General features: G+C 43.3%; 1 protein-coding gene across 21 annotated transcripts in view; it reads right to left on the reverse strand.

The window, feature by feature from the left end:
- LOC124425069 (zinc finger homeobox protein 3) overlaps positions 1-20000 on the reverse strand; it is a 399866-nt gene that overhangs the window by 95215 nt on the left and 284651 nt on the right. For 19 of the 21 annotated variants that reach the window (XM_046964860.1, XM_046964861.1, XM_046964867.1 and 16 more), the window contains 4 exons: positions 8235-11629; positions 3773-6645; positions 783-3545; positions 128-674 (listed from right to left, as the gene is read on the reverse strand). In XM_046964860.1, coding sequence (XP_046820816.1) covers positions 128-674; positions 783-3545; positions 3773-6645; positions 8235-11418 — 9367 coding nt within the window. In that variant the 5' untranslated portion in view covers positions 11419-11629. The other 2 variants (XM_046964878.1, XM_046964877.1) reach the window with 2 other exon arrangements.

The following is a 20000-nucleotide window of genomic DNA, read 5'->3' on the forward strand; positions in this document are numbered from 1 at the left end:
TGATAATAGTAATAATAAAAAAAAAAAAAAAAAAAAAAAAAAACAAATTAGAAAGAAGTAAAGGAAAAATAGTATCGCGCGCGATATAGGATCACTTAGGAGTCTAAGAGGTCAGCCAGACACTCACCGGCCGTGGTGGTAGCTGTGCTGGCCGCAGCGGCCGCCGGATGTTGCTGCTGCTGCGGCTGGAACATCGCCGTGGGATGAAGGAACAAAGATCCATACATCATGTTTTCATCGGACTGTTGCTGTTGGGCAGATTGCTGCTGCTGCTGCTGCTGCTGTTGTTGTTGCTGTTGCTGCTGCTGCTGCTGTTGTTGTTGTTGTTGTTGTTGTTGTTGCTGTTGCTGTTGGGCAGGTTGTTGCTGATTGGTCACAATGAGAGGAGAGTTAGGAATGGTCGCGCTAGCACAGACCGGTTGCGCGGTAATCGGTGCACCAGGTGTAGGAGGTACCAGACTACCCTCTTCAACGGCCACGCGAACCGAGTCGATGTGCCGTCGTGAGAAGACGTGCTCCTGAAGAGGTGATTTCGGTGAGTACCGGACGGAGCAAAGCCTGCACTCGTCCGGTCCGGTCGGACCGCGATGTGGTTGAACGGCTGAGCCCTCGGCCGGTAACCCAGCCGCGAGCCTGGCCTTCTTTTCCTTGGCACGCGCGTTCTGGAACCAGACCTGCAACTCGTCTCCATTAGTCCGTAAGCCAGGCCTAAGTTTGATCCTGTAGTTAAGGATAAGACGAAAGTTCGTGCTAATTCACGTGTTCGAGGTTGTTGGGCTCACCTGGACGACACGTTTCGGTAGGCCTATCTCGCGCCCGAGCATCTCGCACTCGGCCATAGTTGGCGTCTTGTAGTCCGAGAAGAGCGATTTCATCACCTTCACTTGCGTCGCCGACATCTGCGTTCTGTATCTCTTGCCAGCGGATTGTCCGGTGGCCCCAGCGGTTATACTCGTGTTCCCGCTAGCAGCAGGACTGACCGTGGTACCGGTGTTAACTCCAGTCGCCGGTCCTTGCCTCGAACTTTGAGTGCTCGATGCCGGACTCGCTGGTCCACTCTCGTCGTCCAAGAATTCAGTTGTTTCGCTCATACTATCGTCATCACCACAAATACTACGTTCCGAAAGATCGGTCAGCGGACCGCAATCGCTACCACCCCGGAAGTGGCCACTGTGTTGCTCCTCTAAGAGATTGCTCAGACCACCGAGACTTAGTTTCACCGGACGACTCAAATCGACCGGTTTGCTCAGATCCAATGGCGATTCACCGATATTAACACCACTTTGATGGTTCGATGATTCCTGTTTGCCGTTGCTAGCGTGAGCCTGAAGCTCGCTGATGTATCGTTTCATTGATTCCTCGTAATATTTCTTCAGTGAAGCTTCCATGTCCGTGTTGAAAGGCGGAAAGAGTGGTGGCATCATATTCGGCGTGCTGGGATTCGATGGTGCGGATTCCATCGATAACTCCTCGTCGGGTATGTTGTCAATATTTACTTCCCCACGTGCTACTTGATCCGCGTGTTTACTACTCAGATGTGACTCCAATGCGGACTTTACCTTGAATAACGCCGGGCAGAATGGGCATCGTTTATTTATCACCTGACTGTGTGCACGAAATTGACCTTTGCGCTCGCGAGCACGCGTATTTTGAAACCACACTTGTACAACACGCTTCTTCAGTCCTACCTCTCGTGCGATCGTCTCCAACATCTTTCTCGATGGATTCGACTCAATTTGATACTTCTGATAAAGGTAATCCAATTGTTCTGGTAATATCGTTGTCCTCAAACGTTTGTCTTTCGGTTGTTCGCTATGTTCCGAATTCGAACGCGCATCTGTACCCGAGGTATCATCAAAGTCTTCGTATTTCCTCTTTCTGTCTTGCATCATAGCGATCAAAGGATGAGGAGAATCCGTTGCGGCTCCGGAGGTAGCGTTCAGTGCTTGCTGTTGTAGAATTCCGAATGGAGAGTCTGGCGGATAGGCCGGTGGGAATAGGGACGGGTTCATGATATGTACTAGCTGATGTTCGCGCCAAAGTTCGAATCGACCGAACATCAAGTTGCATTTGTCGCACTGAAAGCTACCTTCCTTGGATTCAGTTTGTGGCTGCTGTTGTTGTTGCTGTTGTTGTTGCTGTTGTTGCTGTTGCTGCGATTGCTGTTGAGACTGTTGATGTTGTTGGGACAACGTTTGTTGCTGATGGTGGGGAGAGGCCGTTGCGTTCAACGGTTGTTGCAATTGTTCCGTAAGAGCAGGCGTAGTCGGTGGATTGTTGGTGACAGCATTGGTGGTAGTAGTTGTGGAACTGCTGTTACTATCCTCTGAACTTAAAACAGCAGCGACTTGAGCTGCCGCAGCTTGAGCTTGAGCGCTACGCTTTGCGTCTTCCTCTTTAAAACAATGTGTTTTTTGATGACGAATAAGTTCGTAATATCTTTGGAACACCAAGAGGCATTTCTTACACTGATAATTCAATCCCGGTGTTCTTTGAAATCTTCCAGATCCGTCGTCACCTTCACGTCCACCAGGTGTCACGGGTTCCGCGGCCGGTTGATTTTCATACACTTTCCGTGCTTTCTGTCTAGCATTCTGGAACCAAACGACTATTACTCGCGGACTGAGTCCAAGTAATTTGCTTAGATATTCCAAATCGTCGTCTTTGGGATAAGCATTGTTCTCGAAGAATTCTTGTAAAACTTTGATTTGATAGTCGGTGAATCTAGTTCGATTTGCACGTTTTCCTGAACTACCGCCTGATGAATTACTACCGTTGCTGTTACCTCCGAAGGAATAATCCGTCGGTCCACGTCCAGGACTTAATGATCTCTGCGGTGTCAACGCCATGGCAGCGATCGCACTTGGTACGACTCCTCCACCGCCTGGCGTAGGACTTGCAAAATTCTGTGGTGTTAGCTTTGGCGGTAACATTGGTGTGCTTGGTGCAGTGGTGGTTGAAGGAGTATGAGATGAAACATCGTGATGGATACCTGAAAATACTGAACTCATACTGAGAGCCGGAGAATGTGGTCGCGATTGTTGCCCACCGGAACTACCAGGTGAATGATGTTGTTCTTCCTGATGCGATTGTTGCGATTGTTGGGACTGTTGATGACATTGCGGCTGATCTAGCGCCTCTTGTTTTATTTCCGTAGTCTGTGAGTTACAGACCGTGGCCATTGACGGTGGTGGTGTCGTTTGCTTATTCGGGCTTTTATCGTCCGACGAGCTACCTCCCGATACGCTCGAATTTAATGGAGTAACTTTAGCCTCTCCAGTTTTCTCATACTCCTCCAGATTCAATGTGGTACTCGGTGGATTGTTAAAATTATATGGGCTATCTTTGTTACGTTGTCTTTCTTTAAATAACGTATTGCGGAACCAATGCTTTATGACTTTAGGTGGTAAGCCACTCTGTGCGGCCATGTCTAAAATTTGTTCTTCACCGGGGGAGTTATTGATGTCAAAGTGTGCTCTCAAGATCTTTAGTTGTTCGTCCGTTATACGCGTACGTGCTCGTTTCTGCGAAGCTGCTGCATTTGCCTGTGGAATGGACAGAACCATACGCGATTGCAGAGTGGATAATTTTTAATGTTTGACTGTTTAAGTCGAATCGTTTAAAAAAATTTAATTGCTAATAAGAATTTAAATGCAATCTATGAACGTGCACTGAACATAAAACTAATGGCAAGTAATGGCTATGCTCGAATAAAAAATAAAAAATAGTTTACATGCTAAATTAAGGAACGTTCCTTGAAAGTATCTCTTACCGCAGCTGCTTGCTGCTGTTGCAAGGCGAGATGTTGTTTCGCAAGTAAATCAGCTTGAGCATTTATAGGAGGATAAGCCGCGGCTGCTCCATCATACGGAGGTGGTGGTAACATCATTGGAACCAAAGGTGGTTGGAGATTCATTGCTGCCAAAGCTGGTACATTTAGTCCCAGAGGTAATCCCATCATACCCATCATTAGACCCGGATATTGTTGCAATTGTTGCTGTAGTTGAGACGCTGCCATTGCATTCAAGGCAGCTTGCATTTCAGACACCTGCTGAGCCAATGTTAACTGAGCATGTTGCTGTTGCTGTTGTTGCTGCTGCTGCTGCTGCTGTTGCTGTTGCTGCTGTTGTTGTTGCTGTTGTTGTTGTTGCTGCTGTTGCGGTATAGTATGCTGGTGTTGTGGATTAGTAGGTAGAACCGTAGGCGTAATAGAATCGGTGCTCGATACCGGAGTATTGCTCAAGACAGGCGTTGTTACCGGAGTGGTAGACGTTGCTTCCGGTGTTCTGGTAATACGTTCTTTGATCTCTAAGCTGTCTTCCTTTTCCTTTTCACGTTGTTCTTTATCAGAGCTCATGTCCTGTGGCTGACCCGCTGCTGGTGTGGAACTTCTAGGTGCCGTCGTTGTAGAAGACGATGTTGCTGCTGTCACTACGACGCTTTTCTTTTCATATTCACACTTAAATTGTTGAGCGTACTTCTCAAGGAACTCACGCGGCACTAAATCTCGATGAACTTCTTCACAATGAGCTTTTAGCACCCAAACACTACTGAACTCCTTGTTACAATGCTGACAAGTACTTCTAGTTAACTCGGGGATAACGTCTTCGTCTGTATGTTCTTCAACTTCTTCTTCTCTTTCCTGTGCAGCCTGAGCAGCAAGCGCTTGCTTCTGTTGCTCCTGCTTTTGTTGTTCTTGCTGAGCTTGAAGGGCTGCTGCGGCTTCCTCTTCCTTCCTTTGACGTCTTTGATGATTTTCATTGAATTGCATCACGAGATCGAAACCGAAACTCTCCAGAAGATGTTTGTACATTTGTGAAGTTTTGTGACGTGGCTGAGCTAAAAGCTCTTGAGCAGTCTGAGACGAGTGTTGCGTCACCTGCTGCAAATGTTGATGAGGTCCTGGTGTCGTGGACGTAGGTGGTGGTGTTTTAGCAGGACCGGTAGAAGCTAATTGTTGCGAAGCTGCTAATTGTTGGAACAATGCCAATGGATTGCTGAAGATACAATACAATTGTTGATGAGTAGAAAGTTGTTCTTGATTTACAAAAAGAGCGCTGCAACGAGGACAAGAGAGCATCGTACCGGCATTACTGGTATTGGTGTTGCACGGTGGACTATTGGGACTCGAAGGTGGTGGTTGTTCGATTAACGGACGGGCAAGATCTAGTTGTCCGCTTGCAGCAAGATCCGGTAGCTTGCTCGCACGAGTCTGATGCAAAACACTTCTCATGTGAATATCCAATGTACTACCTTGGGAATAAGCGACCTTACATATGTTACATTTGTACGGCTTTTTATCCTGATCTTGTTGGGAGTCCGGGGACTCTGTTGGACTAGCCGGCGGTACGACGGAGATTAAGGTATTATTGTTCCCTTGTTCTTGCATAGCTCGTTTTAATTTATGCAAATGGCTGACGCTATTGTAATGTACCAAAAGTATATTCTTCTGTGTGAAACTTTCCTTGCAAACGTCGCACTTGTACGGCCTATTGGGATCTAAATACTTTTCCATGGGATATGACATTTTTTCACCTTTGCGATGCAACAAGGTCTTGTTGTGTCCCGTTAAATAACTTTGCCTTGTAAATGCTACTTTACACCGATGACACTTAAATTTCCTTCCAGGATCGTGATAGGAATCCTCGGCGACAGGTTGACTGTTAAGATAATCCTCTAAAAGACGTTGTTCCTTGTGCAACGGAGAGGAATCGCTTGCATCGCTTTCCTCCTCGTCGCCTCTACCTCCATCATCTTCAGCGTTCTGTTCGCCGATCAGGCCACCCTGCCTCCTTATAGCTTCCTCGGTCAAGGCTTGTAACAACGGATGTGCATGAAGTAAACTCTGTTTGTATTGAGCGAGCTCGTCCTCGTGTAGATCAGCATGTGCAGACTCGAGATGTCTTTGCAACGCTTGAACCGATCGAAAGGATCTAGCACATAGCGCGCACTTGGTAGCATCTCTTATCGCATGATATTGAGAATGTTGTTGAAGTTTCTCCAATGTCTTGAAAGCCAAACTACATTGTCCACATCTGTACTTGTATACATGCTTTTCGCTTACCGCAAGGGTCGGGGTGCTAGCTGGATGAGCTTCTCTATGATGTTGCTGAAGTTCCTCGAGGGATCGGCACACTCGACCGCATACAGTACACCGAGCTATTTCCTCGACCTCCTCGTTTCCACCAGAACGTTCGTTTGTATCTTCTTCTTGGTGCAATTTGCTCGTCGTCGAAGGTGAAGTCGGTGTTGTCACCGCTGGCGTTGAACTACTTCGCGGATTGTTATTCAACCAATGACTCTGATCCACTAAAAGTAGCAATCTCTGGAGACCATCGGCATTTACCGAGTGTATTTGCATTACGTGTTTCTCCAAGGCAGCGCGTTCCCTGAAGCCGTCTTGGCATAGCGGGCACAACAATTCAGGTGGGGGTTCCTCCTTTACTACCTCAGCCTTGTCTTCTGAGTCTTGAACGTGTGCCACTTGCAAATGTTGCTTTAATTCCTCTCGCGATGTCGGCTGATACGTGCAATACGGACAATTTATTTCCTCCTGTTCATTCTCCGCCTCTCCTTCCACTTCTTGATCATTTTCCGGTTCTTGTTTAACTTCGCTACCACAGTCGCTGCCTTCGTCTCGTCGTTCTGAAAATATCATAAAGAAAACAAACAAACATTTTCGATTTTTCGATATATTAAAAAATATCATTCGTTGGAATATTAAACGATATCATTGATCGAACAATAGTATCAACGAGCAATTATATAAATATCTGAACAAACCGCGAAATTAACGTGCTATTTCGATTTCCCATAAACGCGTGCTATCCCGCTCGATAATATCCACACGTAGAAAATGAAAATTCTCACGGGCACAGAGATAACGCATCCATTCGAACTTTCCAGCCGGTAAATATGTCTCTTTCACTTTGCAGAACGGAAAATTGAACTTCGGCATTAACCGTTTAATATCGAACGAGCGCGCAGGACAGCCATCCATTTTACGGTGATTCGTTTCCGGAGACATTAACTCGGTACGCGACGAGAGAAAGTAAATTATAGATAGTAAACTATGGCGGTGCTACGAAATAAAGTTCGTATTCAGTGTCACGTACGACTGCTTTTGTGGCGAGGCATATTTTCTACCTCTCATTAAAGTGATTACGCACATCGAAGAAGAAGGCGGCTCTTCTGGCGATTACCTTACTAGCCGACAATGAACGAACTATGCTATGTACTTAAAACGGTAGATATATGAGCATTAACATTTTTGTTTTTTTTTTTTTCTTTTTTACATCGTAATATCACATTTATTATATTCTTTCGAACGACAACGATAACGAAAAGAGGAAACAAGAAAAACAAAAAATTTCGCTTTGACTTCGAACGGAGTTACGTCAAAGTTTAGAACGAGTGCATTTCCAGATGGTTCCTTAAATTTGTCTAACAATGACTTAGCAATTTAAGTGCATTAATAATACGAAATTATCATCGATGACAGTTTGTACGAAGAAAGAGGAGAAGAGGGGAGGGGGGGAGAGAGAAAGAGAGAGAGAGAGAAGAAGAGGAAAGGACAAAAATAAAAAAGAAATATAAAGAGAGAAAAGGAAGAAAAGAGAAGAAGGAAGGAAGGAAGGAAGGAAGGAAGGAAGGAAGGAAAGAAAGAAAGAAAAACAGAAATAAAAAAAGAAGAAAAATGAATTCAGCTATTTATCTCGTATCGTGTATTGTCCGAAACCGCATTTTTTACATCAGTTGGCGTCAGTTGTTACTTTGTAACGCGACTCAATGAAACGCGCGCGTGCTACTCGTATATTTATGTAAGTACAGGCCACCGATATATATAATAACATTGTGCGTTGCGCGTGTTATACGGGACACGCCACGGCCATATGCCGTACAAAATTACCGTAATCCTGATCTAATTACGAAATAATCGATAAGAGCATTGAATTCATTAAGGGCGTGATGCGTGTATATAACGGCACGTTAATTTTCATCGACAAACAAAATTTGATTTTTATCCTAACAAATAAAGTGAACTTTTTGAAATCTTTAACTTTAAGTAGAAGAAAGAATAAAATAGCTCCATTGAATAACGTAAAAGAGAAATATCACCGCCATAGTATACTCATACAATATGCATTAACGCATGTACGTCAAAGAAATAGAATAGAAGCTTAAAACGGAGCGTAGGCCAAGGATAATATCTTCATTTATGATGCGGTACTTACCGTTGTTGGTACTCGGAGCATTAGGCGTCGTTGGCGTAGTTGGACTTGGTTGCTGCGTAGGTGGTACATCGGGATCGCTTACCACTTGGAATACATCACCTATGTCGGTGTGCGGCGTCTCGTTTCCTTGAATGCCACTTCTACGATGAAGTTGGTGTAGTTGCTCCATTTGAAGATGTCTAAGAGATCGAACGTGCTGTAAGAGAGGTAACCTGTGCCTCGCGCTAAAACCGCAAAGAGCGCAATGATAGAGTTTCCCCGGTGATGGTATATTGGCACTGGCCTCTAAAAGATGACGAAGTAGGAGAGCTGCAGCTTCGTGCCTGGGCGATGCCGCGTGCAGAGCTAACTTGTGGGCACTGTTCGTATAATAATCACACGCATGACAACGCAATTGGGCTGCACTCGTAGGCGAAGCCAAATATTTTAGCTTCCATTCGTTTCGTGGACCACCCTCCTTTACGTGATTAACGTGTTGCAAACGTTGAAGATGTTTGTCGGTTTTGCAATGAAGTTGAAAATTTGCTTTCAGGTTGGTCTTGTAGGAACAAAGTTTACAGACGAAATGTCCAGCAACGAGTGCGAGTATTTCGCCCTCTCGAGTTCTCGTTCTATCGGCAGCTAAATGATGGCCAAGGGCCTCCAACGAGTCGGTTGCGAAATTGTTACAAACGCAACAGTGGTACAAGTGAGAAGGGTCCGGATCCGCCGGTTCTGGTGGTGGTTCCATGCTATCTGGGGAAAGGCCAACGTCTCCTGCGAGACCACCCATTGCACCCATACCTGCCATGCCACCCATCAGTTCTGGTGGAAGCTGCGGTGGTAATTGACCGCCCGTCATCATTTGAATTAAAAGAGCTTGATTGTAAGCCATGTCCGCTAATGCGGCTTCGGCGTGTTGAGGCTTGTCCAAACCGCCGAGATGTAGTAACTGTTCCAGCTGCTGTTGATGCTGTTGTTGAGCCTGTTGATGATGATGCTGCGCTTGCTGATGATGAGACTGCAACGCCGAGAGCGTCTGCATGTGCTTCACGTTTTGCTGTAATACCAGCATGTTGTGCGTATGCTTTTCACTGGTCATGTGTATCCTGAGATTACGCGCGACGTTGGTCTCGTAGTTGCAAACGTCGCAGCGAAACGTAGGCTTAGGCTTTCCCTGGCTTCCAGCTTGACCGCTAAGATGCGGACTGTGATTTTGTTGATGATGAGGGCTGCGCGTTGGCATCGGTGTGTCCTGAGAAGAAGACGGATTGTTCGTACCCGAAGCACCGCCGCCGCCCTGTTGAAGTTCTTGCATATTGTTTAGATGCTTATCGCTCTGCATGTGTATACTCAAATTGCCCTTCGTCGTGGTCGAGTAATTACACACTTCGCATCTGTACGGCTTGTATCCGCAAGTATACGTCTCGCCACGCGCTAGCCTAGGGTGAGGCTGACCAGCGATGCAATAGATACACGAGGTCTCGCTTTCCGGATGTTTCTCCTTCATATGAATCTCAAGAGTTTCTTGGTACTTGTAGTGCCAATTACACTTGGGACATTTTAAAGTCTTACATGAATTCCGACTATGAATACCGGCGAGTGGTCCACCTGGACCTGCTAGTCGACTACTGGCCAATATCAGTTCGCATTTAGGACACTCGACGCCACTCGGCCTACCTTGCATGTGTTCCGGACAAACGCCTATCGTTGTGCCGGTAAGAAAGTTTGGTGGCTGTTGCGTCAAGGCCGCATACGAGGAAGGTGAGCCCTTTGTGGATGTGGTCGGCGGTGGAGGTGACGTGTAATGCAATGCCGCGGCATCGGGTGCTTTTGCCCAAGACGCGGCACTCACTTGACCACCAGTCCACTGCTGTTGCTGTTGATGTGTCTGATGATTATAGATTGGATGATTCGAATGTGACGTAGGAGTACTGGGAGTGCTGGAGGACGGCCTCTGTATCGTTTGTTGTTGCTGAGGGCTGCTAGGTATGCCGGGGGTACTAGAAGGCGTACTCGTCGTCGTAGGCGCCTCGTGTTCCGTCGATTCGCTGCGTTGCTGTTGCTGCTGTTGATTTTGCGTTTGCGCCGGCGATGATTGGGCGCAGGTCGAGCTCGTAACTGGTTCGAGAAAGCTAACCAGCGGCTGTTTCCCCCTACCAACCGCCTGTATAATGGCGGACGCAGTCGAGTGCGAAAGTATCTGCCTCTCGTCTTCCATCAAATTTATTTGATGTTCGCCCTGGGCATGAGCGACGAAACTTTTAGCATAGCCGAAGCTGAGCTTGCAAATGAAACACATTAGGATGGGCTTTACGGGCACGGAAGCAGCCGGAGGTGGGGGCGCTGCCGGTGGAGGAGGAGGTTGCTTGCTACCTTCCGCACTCCTATAACTAATTACTCGATAACTATGCATAACAGGCAAATCCGGATTGTGTTGCTGCTGCGCCGATCTCTGTTGCTGTTGCTGTTGCTGTTGCTGTTGGTAAGCTTGATGAGCGTAGAGTCGCGACACGTAATAGGCGCTAGCGATTTGAGGGAATACCAAAGAATGAGGAACGGAGACGCCACGACCGTCGACGATGCAGCCGTCCGGCAAAGAATCGTCCTCGCTGAGCTCGCTTTCGCCTTCTATGATGTAAGCCGAACCGTCCGGATTGTAAACTATCTTCCCGTCGAACTTCTCGACGTCCCCACCTGTCGGACTTGGACTAGGACTCGGAGCTTGTTGTTGTTGTTGCTGAGCTTGCGATTGCATTGTTATGGTAGTGGTCGTGGTCGTGGTGGTCGTGTCCGCGATGGGGGTAGGTGTCGGTATCGCGTCGCGAGTGCAGGGTTCTGTGCCCGAGGGTGGACTAGCCGTGCGGGGGTGGTGGGGCTGATGAAGGGCAGCCCCAGCAGCCGGGGGGGACCCGCCCCCTCGACCCCCCTCCTCCTCCGGGCTCATCTCCTGCTTTTGCTGCGCGTACGGGGAATTTTGGAAAGGCCCGCCGTGTTGCTGCTGTCGCTGATTCTGTTGTTGTTGTTGTTGTTGCTGCTGCTGCTGCTGCTGCTGCTGCTGCTGCTGATGATGATGGGCCGCCACCAGCTGCTGATAGAGCTGATGTTGCCCGATCGCGCTTGACGCGTGTTGCTGAAGATGAGAGGGAGGAATGTTGTGATGTTGAAGGTGGTACTGGGGGGGATGGGGCTCACTGGAGGGCATCACCCCAAACGTGAGGCGAGCTCCAGCCTCACATCACCCACGGCGCCTGGGCCTACGTTTTTCAAACTTTCTCCTCCCTTCCTTTCCTCTCCGCTCTTTGAGCTTTCTGTTTCTCTCCTTCCTCTTACTGCTACCTGTCTCGCCGCCTTTCCTTCTTCCTCCTCACCGACAGACGCTTTCCTAGCTACCCCGACGCAACCCCAGGTCGTACCTGAAACATCGAAAGATAGTTTAGCTGAGATATTTCTCGGACTAACTTATTTGCTTATATTACCTTATGTATACGTTTTAATGTTAACCTGAATAAACGCGACAAATTTCGAGGACTTCTCGTAAAAGATAACAGGGATTACGTTGAGAATCGCAAGCTGGGCCTACAAAGAATAAATGCCGACAGAAGATTCTTTCTTGTATACGCGGATCTTACGACGGATACAAACATTTGCGGACTCAGCTGTATTTGCAACCTATCGAACGAGCTTATCTGTCGATTGGATATCGATGAGTTCCCTGTGACCCCCGAGAATAACGTTAGAACGGAATAACGAATGACGAAAAGGAGGTGGTTTCACGGAATGAATGCTCCTCTTGTGCGTGCTTAGATCAAAGGTCTCTCTCATTGTCCGCCTTCCACGCGTTCCTCTCTCTCTCTCTCTCTCTCTCTCTCTCTCTCTCTCTCTCTCTCTTTCTCTAACGTGCCTCGTAGAAAAGGTAACAAGAGCCCACCTTGTTCGCTACCGCAAACAAACGACAAGGCCACGCGACCGTAACAGTCACGAAGACTCTTTTTACCTCAACCCCATGAGATGATGACTCCTAAAACTGGTCGAATGAATGAGATGAAACATTACTTCAAACATTATTATCGTTCATTATTCCTGTCCCTGTAAGAGAGACCGTGTGTTACCACACATAATCCAATCCTAAGTAGACGAATAACACGGGTCTTTGACCATTTGCAAGATTTAACGTATTATAAATGAAGATAGTGGGAGTATACTTTATGTTCAACATAAGGAGGAACGAAGAAGAAAGAAATGAGAAGAGAAGAAAGATATAAAAAAAAAAAAAAAAAAAAAAAAAAAAAAAAAAAACAAGGAAAAAAGAAAAAAACGAAAGAAAAAAAAAGAGAGAGAGAGAGAGAGAAAAGAAGAAAGAAAGATCTTTCAACGGCGCTTCCCTCTTCCTTCCTTTTCATCCTTTGCCGTTGGCTAAAGGCACATATCGTTGGACATTATGGTAGAGACGCGTACGGCATTACGGCGACTCTTCTGTCCCTTCTTTCCCTCTTTCCCCCTTTTCCCCCTTTTCCTCCTGCTCCTCCTCCTCCTCCTACTCATCGGTCCATCATCACCACGGTTATAATTCCGCGGTGCAAACTCCATAATTCAGTGACCGTATCCCCGTGGCCATCGTTTTCACAAACGATACCATTTTTTATAATGACCAAGAAGGCCGATCGTTTTCCTTGTATTATCGGCGATCTTAAAAGGACGAACGGACCGACTTCACCTAGGCGAATTCTTCGTGCGCGGCCAAACGAAGAAAAAGAAAGAGGGAGAGAGAGAGAGAGAGGGAGAGGAAAAAGTTAATCGATGAAACCAAGTATTCTTCGTTCCTCTTTTTCTTTTTTTCTATCAAAAAAAAAATTTCAACGGGTATAACGTAATGGATAAAAATCCAAATGATCATTTACAAGATATATATATATATATATATATATATATATATATATATATATATATATTGGATTGCTGAATCGAGATCACTATGATCACTATCATTACTCTGTTTATCCCAAAAGCGTCAAAATTTTTTTCTCCTTTTTTTTCTTTTCTAACATTTTTGTAGAAAAAAATTTCAGAAAGAAAGGAAAAAAGATATGGATAGATAAATAAAGAGAGAGAGAGAGAGAGAGAGAGAGAGAGAGAGAGAGAGAGAGAAAGAGAGGGATAGAGAAAGCATATACGTAAAATGAGATTAGAAATACAATGCCCGTGCATGGGCTGGAAAAGAACAAACACAAAAGCGTTGGACTTTGGGATTCGGGCATGTTGTGTAACCGAGAACATCTGCCAATCTGGTAACACCTGCCTCGTCTCTTCTATTTATTGTAGATTCGATAGAGAACGAACTTAGGCTTTTTCTTCCTTCCAAACTTTTTCTCTATCTCTATCTCTCTCTCTCTCTCTTTTCTCTTATATCCTCGTTCCACGAAATAATTATTTCGTTTTGATCTATTCTAGACCTCTGTTTATCTTTTTCTCTATTGCATCTGATGCACTCGTTGAATAATAAATCTCACATGTTAGTTATTGATTAATGCATGTTTTCTCTCTCTCTCTCTCTCTCTCTCTCTATCTATCTATCTATCTATCTATCTATCTATCTATCTATCTATCTATCTATCTCTCTTTCCCTCTCTCCTCCTCTCTCCCTTTCTTTCACTGCTATGTTTGTCAAGTCATAGTCATATGAGAGGAAACATATCTAACTCGACATTTTCTTTTATCTTTTACAATATGCTTATATGAGTATTACGTGATCGATTAAAGAAATATTATATCCAATATATATACATATATTTATACATATATATATAAATATATATATATATATTTAATATACATATGTATATATATATATATATATATATATATATATAATATATTTATGTATAATATACATATATGTATGTACGGACATATAATTACACATTAGGATCGCAGTTATCTGCTTATTACAATGTTACCGCAGTTACTTTATAAGGTGCAGGTCAAATCGATTTATACCTTACGTAATAGCTTTGGTTGGCCATTCGTAATATTGCTAACAGTGTTGCTAAACTGTAAAATGATCGGAGTAAAGGATATTTTAAGGAAGAGTATGGAGTAAGAGGAAGAGTATAGTAGGTAATGGTAGGGGACATGGGGGGGAGGTGGCGAGAGGGAGGAGGCGGGTGGGATTAGAGTGAGAGACTTAAAAAGAGAAAAGTAAATATATGCGTGTATAGAAAAATTGTAGGATTAAAGATTCAGGAGATTAGAACGAGTGTCAGAATGGTATCCTGTTTCTTCTATTCGTCATATTTATCTTTCTTCTTTTTCTTTATCTCTCTGTTCCTTTTTTCTTATATCTCACGTACAAAGGAAAAGACAGACGGCATCGATGATGCATAATTATCAAGTTTGGTAGAAAGTACGACGCAGGTGGTGGCCGATAATTTGAAGGAAGGAGAGATAAAGAAAGACAGAGACAGAGACAGAGAGAGAGAGAGAGAGAGAGAGAGAAAGAGAAAGAGAGAGAGAAAATAAAAAGAGTACGAAGGATTGAAGGTAACCTTCAATTTTTCAATGAGGTGAGCGAATAAGAGAAGAAGAAGAAGAAGAAGCAGAAGAAGGAAGAAATAGTTCTCGATGATGACGATTCTGACGATGATAATGATGATGATAATGACGACGAGGACAACGAGGACGAGAACGACGACGAGGATGAGGATGATGATAATGATAATGATAATGATGATGATAATGATGATGAGGATGATGATGATGATGATGATGATGATGATGATCACGATAATGACGATGATGGGAGTTAAACATTCGGCGAACAACCGCGAGCCACTGTCCAGCTTTTGTTTGTCCTGTCGTTTCACCGGAAACCGAACCGATGGTTGTTGCTTATAGGAGGAATATATTTTCAACTCGGTGGCACGAAAGCTCCCTTTTGTGTGTTCTCTCACCGATGGCAAAGAGAAAAGAAAAAAAGACTTTGCAGAGCCATGAGGGTTTTTCGGGGGCCCACATGACGACGATCGACGAATGGGCCCTCCTCCTCCTCCTCTTCTTCCTTCTCCTTCTCCTTCACCTTCTCCGTTTTGGTATTCGATGGTGCCATCGAAAAAGGTAAGAAACAGAGAGAAAATGAGAGAGAAAGAGAGAGAGAAAAAGGGAGAAAGAATACAAAATAAAATTAAAACGTGATAAAAAAGATAATAAAAAATTGAGTAATAATAATAATAATAACAATAATATATATATATATATTTATATATATATATATACGAAGAAAACATAAGAAATGCAAAATGCGAGACCGGAATTATGGACATCCAATTATCTCGTATGCGTCTCGTTATTTATTGAATGTATATCGTGTGGCTGTTTATGTTACTCAGGCAAGTTCGCGTGTCGAACCGTGCAAAAGTGAGTCGAATATGGTCAGGTAAGGGACCACGCGAACAAATTCGGACCCGTCCAACCCTAAAGACGTTCGTTCTACAGGAGAACCGGAAGCGGAAGACCGATCTGTTTCTGATACATCGAAAGTATGTCTCCTCGAATACAAACTGCTCTCTACATTTTATATCTCACGGTAAGAAAGATTATTGTAATGTTTCGTGACACGTGGCCTCCTCCTCCCTCCCCTCCTCTCTCTCTCTCTCTCTCTCTTCCTTTCTTTCTCTCTCATAATATTATTACACGTTTCGTTTGGTTTCGTTCGTTATCGTTTACCATTCTATTTTCTGACATCGAATATCAATATCCGAGATTAACCATACGTTTGATATACAGAAAATTATTATTATTATTATTATTATTATTATTATTATTATTATTATTATTATTAATATACTTTTGTATTCGATATAAATAAATATATACCATGGATATACATTTATGTATATAAGAGATGTATAAAGATTAGAGATTATTATTTCATTGTAGAATGATAAACGTGATTACGAAGAGTTTTACGATGTTACGTGACGTCAGTTGAGAGAATCCATGATCGATCGTGATCACTAAGATGGCGAGAAAACGTTATGGGAAGAAAGAAGGAAGATAGTAAGATGGTCTCTCTCTCTCTCTCTCTCTCTCTCTCTCTCTCTCTCTCTCTCTCTCTCTCTCTCGAGTTTCTCGTGGATCGCGAGCGAGTAATTTACGTGCAACATGAATCCACCGTAACGCTTAATCCTGCGGTGGAGCTGGCGATTATGAAGTTAGGGTCCGGTTAGGTGCCGAAGAGACGAGAAGAGAGCCTCTTTGTGATATCAATTAAGTATGATTTGCCCAGAACCGAAGAGGAACGTTGCTCCACGCGCTACCCTTCGATCATCTCTTTTCCTCCGTATATTTTCATCTCCCTCCTTCATACCTCTATATCCCTCTCGCTCTCACCCCTACCACCCAGTAATCCAAGGTTTAACTCATTCCCTTATAATTTCCTCCCAATGCACCGTGAGAAACTCGCCCGTAACGCTCACGCACATAGTACCAGAAAGGTCACACATTATTGGATCTCCGTCCAATCATCGTTCTTCCTGGACATCCGGTCTAGACGCTAGTTCGGAGATCGACCAAGCTTTTTAAATGATTATCAGGCTTTATATATATGTATATATATATGTGTGTGTGTGTGTGTGTGTGTGTGTACGTGTGTATGCCTGTGTATTTTTTTTTAATTTCGTATAATTAATTTTCATATAAATTAATCTGAAATATTAAAATCGATGGTTGCATCGATTTTAATGGCATAATAATTATCTGACCATTGAATAATATTTACTTAGCTTTTTACTCGTTAAATATGTTATCGAACGAACAGATTTAGAAAGGGATTAGAATCTATTGAGTGTGCAGGAGGAAGAAGAAAAAGTAAAAAAAAAAAGAAAAGAAAAAGAAAAAAAAAGGAAAAAAAAAAAGAATGAAAAAATGAAAGAAAGGAAAAAAGAAATGGAACAAAAAATAGCTCGAAATTAATAATTATACTCAAAACGGCATGGAGTTAACGACATTAATTTGAATTTCAAACGAGCCAAAACTGGGAAAGAGGAAAATATTATTTTTAACGCGCTCGATACACGCGCTCTTCTCTTATAGTCGAAGTATAGTTACATATATAATACTAAACGGACAATGTTATGATCGTCGTCATCGTGATCGCCGTTGTCGTAGTCGTAATCGTCGTAGTCGTAGTAGTCGTCGTTGTATGGACGACGTTCATCCAAGGGCAAGAAATTCGTGACCGAATCTGATGTAGGCGTGCAAACTGTGCCCCGGTAGCAATGCGTTTTCAGTGTTGTAGGAAGTGCTGCCTTTTTTTTGACTACGTCGAACCTGTACCACCGTCGAACGTCGACGTCGACGACAACAACGACGAGGACGAGGACGAGGACTACGACTACGACGACGACGACGACGACGACTACTACGACGGCCAGCGTAGGGGTGGCTAATGACAAAATCAATGCGACATAATTAGACATGGCGGCTACCTACCTACCTACCCAACTACCTACCTACCTACCGATCCATCGCGAGCTACCGTATTTCTCTATGTGCTGCTAGGGTTCTAACAGAAGGGAATTATTGTAAAAACATCCCTTAATGTGATCGATATGGCTTCGTTCGTAACCTCCTGCTCCATGTTGTAACGTTCGTAAAAAAAGATTTCCCTTCTTCGATCGAACGAATCAAGCATTCTTTCTTTTTATTCTTTCCTTCTTTCTTTCTTCCTTTTTTTTTCTTTCTTTCTTTCTTTCTTTCTTCGTTTTATTTGCAAAACGTAAAAAATGAACGAACGAACGAACGAACATCCGACAGTTCGTTCATTTTTCTCTTTTTCTTTTTTTTCTTTTTTTGTTTTTCCTTCTTTTTTCTCTCTCTCTCTCTCTCTCTCTCTCTCTCTTCCTCTTTCTTTTTTCCTATCAATATATTTCCATCAATAAAACGTCAAGAATAATAATCACGTTGAAACTATAATCGAAAGGAGGATATCCAGTGATTGAATTATTTCGATTGAAATTATTCGTGATTAAATTCGTAAAAACGGAAATGACGAAAGAGGGATGATGAAGTGAACGTTGTAAAAAATTCGCGACATATCGTTCATACAGATAGGGAAGTCGATATAGTGACAAAAGGGAGGAACAGAGAGAAAGAGAAAATGAAAAGAGAGAGAGAGAGAGAGCTTCGATTCCATAAGCTGCTCGGTAGAAACGACTTTACGACGTGTAGCGCTACGCCGAAGCTCTAATTATACCCACGAACAAAGGGCCACTCTATCCCAACGACGTACACGTAAGGTCGGAAAACATTGATGAGCGTGCTGTTGGCTATATACGTGCTCGACGACGATGGCCGTCGTAGCGACCTGAACCACATCGCCATTTGCTACACAATTCTCTTTCAAGTTTCTGACGATATTTTTACATATATATATGTGTGTGTGTGTGTGTGTGTGTTTGTGCGTGTATATATATATATATTTATATTTATGTATGTGTATGTATATACGTGTATGTAAGTAGGAAGCGGAACTGTTAAACTCGATTTGAACACTCTTCGTCGTGCTCCTTTACAAGTTATTGCACGACGACGACGACGACGACGACGACGACGACGACGACGACGACGACGAAGACGACGACGAGTATATCTCGTTAAAAACGAGCGAAGATCATCGACGACTCCTCGTCGCTTCAAGATGACGATGATTAAGTGCATTACGACTGCGGAGAACTCTAACGAGCGATTGAGACCTCGCCTTTGCGTTCCAATTGTCATCGCCTCGTTATTTCCCTCTCTCTCTCTCTCTCTCTCTCTCTCTCTCTCCTCTCTCTTTCTCTCTATCTATCTTTTTCTGTCTGTCTGTCTTTTCTTTCTTACATCTTTTTTCCTTTTTTTCTTTCTCTCTTGACAACGGTTACAACAGTCGCAAGTACAACAAGATTCCGCAAAGATTCAACGAATCTATAATCGTCGATATCATGCGCAATGTCCAGTATGTCGTTCGTTCGAATTTATTTCAGGAATGTTCGTGGAATTGTAAGTAAAGAAAGAAAAAGAAAAGAAAAGAAAAAATAGAGAAAGAGAGAGAGAGAGAGAGAGAGAGAAACACCCTAGAAAATAATAATATAAGCTATATAAAGGACATGATATTGCGAGAGTTTCAACTTCTTTGGGTAGTAACTCCTATGTCTCTCCTTTTTCATAATTTTTCTTTTTCTTTTTTTTTTCTTCTTTTCTTTCTTTCTTTTTTTGTTTTTTTGTCTCGCTTTGGACGCTGACGTAACATCTCATATAGCCGATCTAAATCAATGGAGAGATCCTTCTTGCGTTCGATCGAATCAACAAACGATCTCTCGCTTCCTTGACTTGCTGCTCTAATAACTTCGTTAACGATGCGCATACCTATAAATATATATATATATATATATATATATATATATATACATATATATTTATATACATATATTACAATTATATTTCGAAAGATTTGTAAGAAGAAGAAGACAGAAAAAAATGTTCTTCTCTAATTATAGAAATTGATGAATGCTATACGTGCTTGTCTCACAGATTATACTATCTCCGAGATAAATAAATGTCTATGTATAAATATAAATGTATATATATATATATATATATATATATATATATATATATATATAAAAAGAAAGAAAGAAAGAGAGAGAGAGAAAAAAAGAGAAATAAATAAGAGAAAGAGAATCAATAATTGGCCAATAGATTTTACTTGAAGCATTAATGGCCTGACAAATTAATTGAGTGACTTTGTTC

The sequence above is a fragment of the Vespa crabro genome, chromosome 6 (assembly GCF_910589235.1).
Source record: "Vespa crabro chromosome 6, iyVesCrab1.2, whole genome shotgun sequence".
NCBI lineage: Eukaryota > Metazoa > Arthropoda > Insecta > Hymenoptera > Vespidae > Vespa > Vespa crabro.